The sequence below is a fragment of the Gekko japonicus genome, unplaced genomic scaffold (genome assembly GCF_001447785.1).
Source record: "Gekko japonicus isolate JY-2015 unplaced genomic scaffold, Gekko_japonicus_V1.1 scaffold3774, whole genome shotgun sequence".
Taxonomy (NCBI): domain Eukaryota; kingdom Metazoa; phylum Chordata; class Lepidosauria; order Squamata; family Gekkonidae; genus Gekko; species Gekko japonicus.
The window spans coordinates 72,187-80,535 of record NW_015174958.1 but is presented as its reverse complement, the minus strand read 5'-3'; the positions used below and the strand labels follow the sequence as shown (position 1 = coordinate 80,535).

The 8,349-nt window shown below is 48.7% G+C and overlaps 1 protein-coding gene across 1 annotated transcript in view; it reads left to right on the top strand.

Annotated features, from left to right (window-relative positions):
• Positions 1-2,413, top strand: part of P2RX2 (purinergic receptor P2X, ligand gated ion channel, 2) — an 18,311-nt gene extending 15,898 nt beyond the window's left edge. The window contains exon 13 of the mRNA XM_015425140.1: positions 2,300-2,413. Within this exon, the coding sequence (XP_015280626.1) occupies positions 2,300-2,404 (105 nt within the window). The 3' untranslated portion in view covers positions 2,405-2,413. The remainder of the gene's footprint in view (positions 1-2,299) is intronic.
• The last annotated feature ends 5,936 nt before the right edge of the window (positions 2,414-8,349 follow it).

Below are 8,349 nucleotides of genomic sequence, written 5' to 3'. Positions count from 1 at the left end.
AGAATGCTTCTGCTACTTCCAGAGGCTGTCATTCCAAATTTGTGACCTGTCATTCCAGTCCCAGAGCACACATTCTCTTCCTAGGGACCATTATTCCACTCTGGGGGGAGGTGTCATTCTAGTCCCAGAGCAGAAATTCTATTACTAAGGACTGCCTTTCAACTCTGGGGGTTGTCATTCCAGTCCCAGAGTAGCCTATCTGGGCCCAAGGCCTTAATGGAAAAACCATTCTGCAATTTCTTTGCAACTTTTTTTGTACTGCAATGTATTTCAGTGGAGCCCAGGCAAGTCAATTGCCATTCCTGGCTCCCATTATCCCCAATGGGCCTTCAAGCCTCTCTCATTATTTCCAATGGATAATCCTGTCATTCCTTTTAGTACATCCCAGTTGGTTGCCCCTTTGAAACTGTATCACACCATTTTAAGTAACAGCAGAATGAAGAGCGTGAACATGTACAGAATGCACATTCATTGCCAATGTTCTCTCTGGGCTGCACACAGTGCAAAAGGAAATTTTAAAAGGCCTCTGATCTGCATGCTCCCCCCCCCAATCTTGTTCATGCAGATGAGCTTACCATTTAAAAATGAAATGGAAATTGAAAGAAGAGCTTAGGAGTGGCTGAAGCAGCCCCCCCTCACTACCATGAAGAAAGTGTTCTCAATCAAGGACATATAGACCCAAGTAAAATACAATCGAGACACACTTTCCCCCCAAATGTAAATTGGAGCCCAGCAAGTATGTTGGGCTCAATAGAGGCTTCACAGTCTGACTGTTGCTACATTGGAAGTGGGTGGAGCCAGCGAGGATTAAGGACTATACCTTCTTTTCCAACAGACACCAAACATATTCAAGGATTGATATGTTCTGGATATCAAAAACCTTAGTTATTAATCTAGAGAGTGCAAAGATACAACTGAAAACCCTTGCAGATCTTACCACTTACAATATCAAGTACCCTTCAGCTTTTTATGTCAGCTGGATAGACAAAAATGGCCACCTTGCCTAAACCTCAGATCAGAGGTCTGTCTCTCCTGATGGATCCAGCTGCAAGAGACCTCCTCTCCCTGTGGCAAGGAATGTTATCAAATCTTTTCCCCCACTGAAAACTAGCATTTGACACCTCCTTGCTGGGAGAAGGGGGATGTTTAACAATCCCATTGTCTATCCTGCTAGCTGAACTAGCATTTGTAAGAAAGTGAGCCCAAAGGAAAGTTTTAAACTCAATATTTCCAGGCATTGGTTGGCCGGGGGAGCCTCAGTTCCCCGTGGACAAATTCAGGGGAGGCCCGAGCCCTCTCTACAGTTTACTCCTATGTCTCACACTAATTAACATGGATCTTAATCCATGCAGGAGTTTTTCCGCACAAATCCCAAGAGCTGTGCAAGAGCATCACTGTGCCCCTGGCCTCCAGTGGCTTTCAAACAGGGAATTATTTTGCAGATCAAAATGTTGGCCATTGAACTCCACTACATGGCAGATGAGCTCAGGGTCCGTACACAGTTGTTGTATGGTATCTGACAGGCCTTTGTGGGTCCTCTGTTGCTCTGCCTGAACCTGCCTGGGAGTGGGGCCACCCAAAGGGAAGGGGGCCAGGGGGCCATGGTCACTCTGGCACCCACAGAACTGCGCCAGTCATGAAACTTGTTTTCATATGATGTTTGATCTGGGTGCTGCCTGTGTGGGGGAGGGGACAGAACAAATTCTTGTGTGGGGGGCGTGTAGGTGGCTCTTGTCAATTTTGCTGGGAAGGCATTCCACGAATGCACATTTCAGGGAAAGCAGAGAAAGCACCAGAGCTATCTGGTGTTAAGGAATCTGTGGTGGCCTTCCAAGGAATCTCAAGGTTACCCAGAATAGTTTGAAACATCTCTGCTTTAGAACTGATCAGGGGAGTGTGGCAATAAAATCAACTGCATGTGGGGTGTGTGTGCAATTTTTGTATCCTAATGAGCCCTCCCTTCCCACCTCACAGAGGAGAATGCTCCAGTTTAGTCCAGTCTCTACCCGCTACATTTCTGTTTTCAGGAAGGCTTATTTTTTTATGATCCTTCAACAGTCCTCTTCCTTGGAACAGTCCATTCTACCCACCTCAAGACTGCCAACAACGTACTCTGGGCTGGGTGCAGACCACACCCTAAGCCTTGCAGGATGGAAGGAGCAGGGGGTACGAGCCAATTTTAGCTCACCTGGTCTTCCTTCCTCACTGAACTGCCTCCCTCCCCAGTGCCAGTTTGGGACTCCATCCATCTGCAAAAGCCAGCCACTAACTGCCCCTCCTTTCTCCCACCTCTGGCCAGATGTCCAAGAGTCCAAAGATGACCCCAGCCACGGAATTCGGCACTAGCACTTCCTGCACCCCGGACTCCTCACTTGCAGATTCCAAGGCTCCGATCCACCTCTGAGTCACGGGCCCCGCCTAAGTTTCCAGGCCTGCTCATGCACCTGATGGACTCATCTCTTTCCCTGTGACTGCTCCTGCTGTAATAAATTCATTAGCCTTCAATGGTGCCATGGGCCTCTGTCATCTTCACTATAATGGCCTAAAACAGCAACACGTGTTGAATTTTTGTGTGTGCAGCATACAAGGTGCTTAGCCATGAGAGTTTAATGAATCAGGCTTTAGATCTGGGTTTCCAGTTAGCCAGACGTCATACCTTCTCATCCTGGCTCTATCCTGCCCCTCTTTTAACAGGCAGATACTGGGAAACAAAGCAAGCAACCATAGAGTGGTCGTTTCCTCCTATACAGGCTGCAGCAGGCAGCTCAGCCAAGTAGCACCATCAGGGCCCAGTAGCACACATGCCGGCCTGCAGAGGGAGGCTGCCCAGTGTTCTCAGCATGATTACGGTCAGTCTCTTTCCATTGAGGGCGACTAATTGGATGGATCATTTAGTCATCCCCTAAAGCAGAGACACAGCAGTTAATCAGCCTGGCCTGGCCTCTTTCACAGGAGGCAGGTCATGTTTTTTAGGTGAACCTATGGTCCTAGCTTGAGTTCAGGAAAAACTGTGCCCCAGGTGCCAGATGTTTAGGGGATCAGTGCAATCCAGTGAGTCAAGGCCATCACTTAGCCAGCATCTCTGCTTCTGCTGCTCCTCAGCGGCAATTGCTGGCAGGGGTGGGGGAATTGTACTGAATACACCTGGCAAGTGGTGAACGTAATGTATAGGCTGGCCTTCAGGCATTCCTAGGATAAAGGTCCAGGCAGGGTGACATGGAGAAGGAGGCAGGACTCAGGTACCTTTCACTGTGTTTCACTGACCTCTCTCTACTCGTGCCAAACTTCTCGTCTTCACAATGCTTCATGGGCCAGAAGTCTTCCATCTACACTTAAGCTGTGGAGAGCATTTGCTAGTTGCTCCTTCCCTTTCTCCATTTTGGAATCACCCCCACCCCAAGCACCACATTCTTTACCCCCCCCCCTTCTGCCATGCTTGCTTGCATGTCCTGTGGATGGTTGCAGAGCCCTGGTGCTGCTAAGTGCTCGTTGAGCAGGCTAAGTCAATTAGGAAAGCATTTGGAGGTAATTGAGGAAGGCGAGCAGGCCGATTGATGTTCCTAATCTGATTGCCTGGCTCTTCCCCCTCTAGAGCAAATCCCAGCACAATACTAGCTCCTACTACCCACCAATGGAGTCTGCCTCAGGCAGAATTCTTTTGCTGCCCCCAGCAGGTGCATTGCCAACTAGCGGAGGTCTGCCTCTGAACCTGACAGGTGAAGGGAGGGGTAGGGTGCTGCAACTAAAGGCAGGGGAGCAATGGCACCGCAGGATATGCAGCAAGAGGACCAAAGACAACCAAATGCCAAGGTCTTTGGGAGAGAGGGGACTATTATTTCATAGCATTGCAAAAGCTCCGCCTGCTAGGGCCACAAAGACATTCGCAAGCTGGCTTGAGAGAGGGCCTTTGCTTGGCTAAGAAAACAGAATGCAATGGCAAAATAGACTAAAAGCCCTCGACCTTTGCAGCATCAGGGTCCTGCTGATCACCAGACAGGCCACCAGGTGAAAGGGAAGCCCAACTCCTGTACTTTTAAGAGCTACTCAGAAAAGGGATTTCTGGGTAAATGCAACTTGCTGTGGAGAGGGGAGAAAAGCTGTGACTACTGAAAGTTCCCTTTCTACACCCTCCTCAGAGGCAAGACAGGTTCTGGGTACTCCAGTTTTACCTTAGAAAACTAAATAAAATAAATCATGGTTTTGCTGCAGCCGCCATCCCGGGTTGGCACACAGCCTTCTTGTAGGCCTCAGCTCAGCAACTGAAGAGAAACAGCAGATAACCAAAGACAGGAAAAAATGGCACCCTCGTCTTATTTTCTGGAAAATCACCTACCCTCTGAAGAGAAGGAGTAGGATTTCTCGGTCCATGTAGAGTACGTCATATGGCCTTGCTGGCATCTCCTACTGCATTCTCAGAAAAAAATAAAAATAAAAGCTAGGCAGACAAAAGAAGCCAAGTGTTAACTGGATCATATTGCTTTCACAATCCAATTACCTTCAGATTGCTCTGCACCCTTGGGAAAGGTTCAGTTTCCCACTCTTTATCAGGGTGAATGCTGGTCAGCTCAGCTTCACCACTGTCCTAATGGGGTCCGAGGTGATGAAAGATCAGACCCCCTCCTGGACAGACTGTTGAGCTTGCTGCTGTAGTCAAGCAGCCGCTGCCGCAAAATCTGATACAAGCTGGAAAGGGAGTACCTCGGGAGAATGCTGGGAAAAAGGTATCGACTCCAATGATTGGTTAAAATCATTAATGTCTCACTGACTGAGGGCCCTCTCCCTAGACCTTTGAAGGGAGCAATTAGACTATGGCTTGTGGGGGGGAAACCCTTCATTGGCTATGTTGAGGTGGGCAATTATAGGCCAGTCTCTAATTTGCCTTTTCTGGGGAAGGTGAGAAATTGTGTGGGGGTGGAGCAGCTCCAGGGGTTCTTGGATGACACATCTGTTTTGGCCCATTTAAATCTGGCTTCGGGCCTGGGTTTAAAACAGATGATTTTAGCGGCACTGATTATTTGATCTTTATTAAAAAATAGACAGGACACATGAACCTGCCTTGTACTGACCCAGAACATTGGTCCACCAAGGTCAGTATTGTCTACCTAGACTGGCAGCAGCTCTGCAGGTTGTTAGGCAGAGGTCTTCCATATCACCTACTACCTGAGCCCAGGGCTATTTTTGGGCAGGAACGCACAGGAACGGAGTTCTGGCTGGCTCCCAAGTTGGCCACACCCAGCAGGAACTCATTAGCATAATAGGCCACACCCAACACCAGGAACTCATTAGAATTGGCTACGTTAGGGGTGTGTGGCCTAACATGCAAAGGAATTCCTGCTACAAAAAAAGCCCTGGGTTTTGACAACAAACAAGGTAAACAGAATAAGAAGCAAAAGGTGGGTGTGGCTGGATGACCACACTTCTGGTAACATGGGAATGTGGCCTAATATGCTAATGAGCTGTGCTGTCAGGGGTGTGGCCTATTATGCTAATGAGTTCCAGCAGGACTTTTTCTACAAAAAAAGCCCTGCCTGAGCCTTTCAACCAGAGATGCTGGGGACTGAACCTGGGACCTTCTACGTATAAACCAGCTCTACTCACTGAGCCATGGGCCCCTCAGTCATCTCTGTTGACCATCTCATCCCTCTGTTGGAATATGGAGCCGGTGTTGAAAGAATAGCCCTTCAGTGGTTTTGGTCTTTTCTCTCTGATTGGATAAAGTTTACAACGGAGGAGCAGAACCAACAGGGTGGGATTTATTCCGTGGCGTAAAACCCAAAGAGTTCTCTTCCGTCACCCATGCTCTTTTAATGTATGAAGCTGCCGAAAGACATTGTCTGGGCAGAACAAGCCAAAATAGTATCGAGACAAAACAGAGGTGATGCTGGTCAGGAAGGTTGATGTTCTTGAGGGTTTGGATCCACTTGTTCTGGACGGAGTGCAGTTGGGCATTTGCAGAGCAGTTTAAGAACTTGGTAAAAGTAAAGGTAAAGGTTCCCTTGCTCGAAAGCCAGTCGAGTCCGACTCTAGGGTTGCGGTGCTCATCTCAGTTTCAAAGCCGAAGAGCCAGCGCTGTCCGAAGACGTTTCCGTGGTCATGTGGCCGGCATGACTAAACACCAAGGCACACAGAACGCTGTTACCTTCCCACCGAAGTGGTACCTATTTATCTACTTGCAATTTCTTGCTTTCGAACTGCTAGGTTGGCAGGAGCTGGAACTAGAGATGGGAGCTCACTCCATCATGCGGCACCTGGGTCTCGAACTGCTGAACTACTGCCCTTCCACAGCCTGCAGTTCAGCGTCTTAACCACTTGAGCCACCGCAGCTCCTAAGAGCTTGGGGGTGCTCATTAATCCAACTTTGCTGCTCAAAAAGTGGGTTGGGCACAGTGGCCAAGAGTACTTTCTATCAGCTGCATCTTTGCCATCTCCAGCTGACATGGCCATGCTGATCCATGCTTTAGTACCCTTGCAGTTAGACTACTGCAATGCACTCTGTTATTGGGTTGCCCTTGAAGACACCCTGAACCTTCATCTGATTAAGAATGTGGCAACTGGATTACTGTCAGGGGCTTGCTGACAAGAACACATCTCTTCTATCTTAGAACAGCTACACTGGCTGCCATTTTGTTCCCAAATCTGGTTCAAGGTGCTGGGTATGACCTTCAAAGTCAGTCATGGCCAAGGACCCATATATCTAAAGGACCATCTCCTCCTATATATCTCTGTGTGCCAATTATGGCCTTCGTATTGCCACCTACTAGCTATTCTCCTGCTTAAGGTAGACTGTCTGGCACCCATCAGGGGGCCATGCCTTCACCCTTGTAGGTCCCACTTTGTAAAAGGGGAGGAGGTGGGGGGGGGGAGGTTCTGTGAGGCCATTTTATTTGCCAGGGCTTTTAATGAGGTATAAACTGCAGGTATCTTTGGGGGGGGGGTATTCGGGGTTCTATTTTGTTGGTTTTAAACTATAATGCTTTTAATTATTTGTAAGCTGCATTTAGCACATTTCTTACTCCCCCTCACATCACAACACTCTGGCTACAAGGAAATGTGGGACATAAATGTGGGGGAGAACTCAAATGTGAGCTTTGTCCACATGCCCGAGAGTGTTTCCAGCCTCTTCAGACTCAGGAACCAGTCTGCAAAATCGGATCCACTCGCAAACTTCTTTTTACAGGCTCCGCCAGCCCCATTTCGTACCCTGCTTGAGGGGACCTATGCAAACAACAGAACAACAGATTTGTCAAGCTCCCATTTGGTAGCTGATGTGATGCGCTGAAGCCGCCAATTGTACGGGTCTTCTGCTGTAACACACGAGTGAGACTGCCCCTCGCTAATGCTGCTGCTTTCCCTTCTTCTTTCTCTCCAAGTAATAGCAGTTGAGTAATTGGCATAGCCCACTGAATACCAAGACACAAGGCAACTGGAGGGTCAGCTGCAGCGCTGGAGGAGGCGAGTGGGGGGCTTTGCTTCCCCCTCCCCTCTTCGACCCAATCTGCCCAGACTTCGCAAGGATCCATTAGGAGCACTAATGACTTCTTTACTAATGCATGAGCAGAGAAACTGCCTTGCTGTTCCCAACATGCCGTGAGGGTCGAGGAGGGATGCTGCTGCCCCCTCCCCCTCAACTGATGGGATGAGATGTGGGTATGGGAACACTGGGGGCCGGAGTGTTGTGATGTGAGGGGGAGTAAGAAATGCACTAAATGAGCCTCTGAAGCAGAGCTTCCAGATAAGCATGGAGGCCCTTGACACCATTAGAGGAGGATCAGCTTTCCTGGGAGGCTTCTCTACATGTGGATGAGCACAAAGAGCCTGATTGTGAAACACGTCTTCAGTTGCTCTTGCTTTCTCGACAGAGGGAAGCTATTACCGACACCCTGAGACCTTCTGGTCTTACAGAAACCCAGCAGTCTCACAGCTGTTCCCCCTAAGGGCTCTGTGGCGGGAAAGGGAGATTGACATGAGTTACAAAAGCTATGCTTCGTGGGCTTTCTCTGCCCAATGTAGCAATATGTGTTATGGGTGTGTGTGTCTGTGTCTGTGTGTGGGGAAGGGAAGCCTCCAAATTGCTATGACACTAAAGTACTCTCAGGGCTCAATATCTGACAGGAGCAGCAATCTCATTGCACCAAACGGGAGCTCATTACTGTTGCATTTATTCTCCATAAAAAGGCGACAGGGCCACGGGCTGCCTTCAGTCCTTGGGTGTCAGAGGAGCGAAGGGGACAGGAAGGGCTGGTCTCAGAGTGCTCATCAGGAAAAAATGTTGACGGTTGTTGGAAAAAAGAATTTATTGATGACTTCTTTTTAAAAAACCAACACAGAAACACAATAAAATGGGGGCAA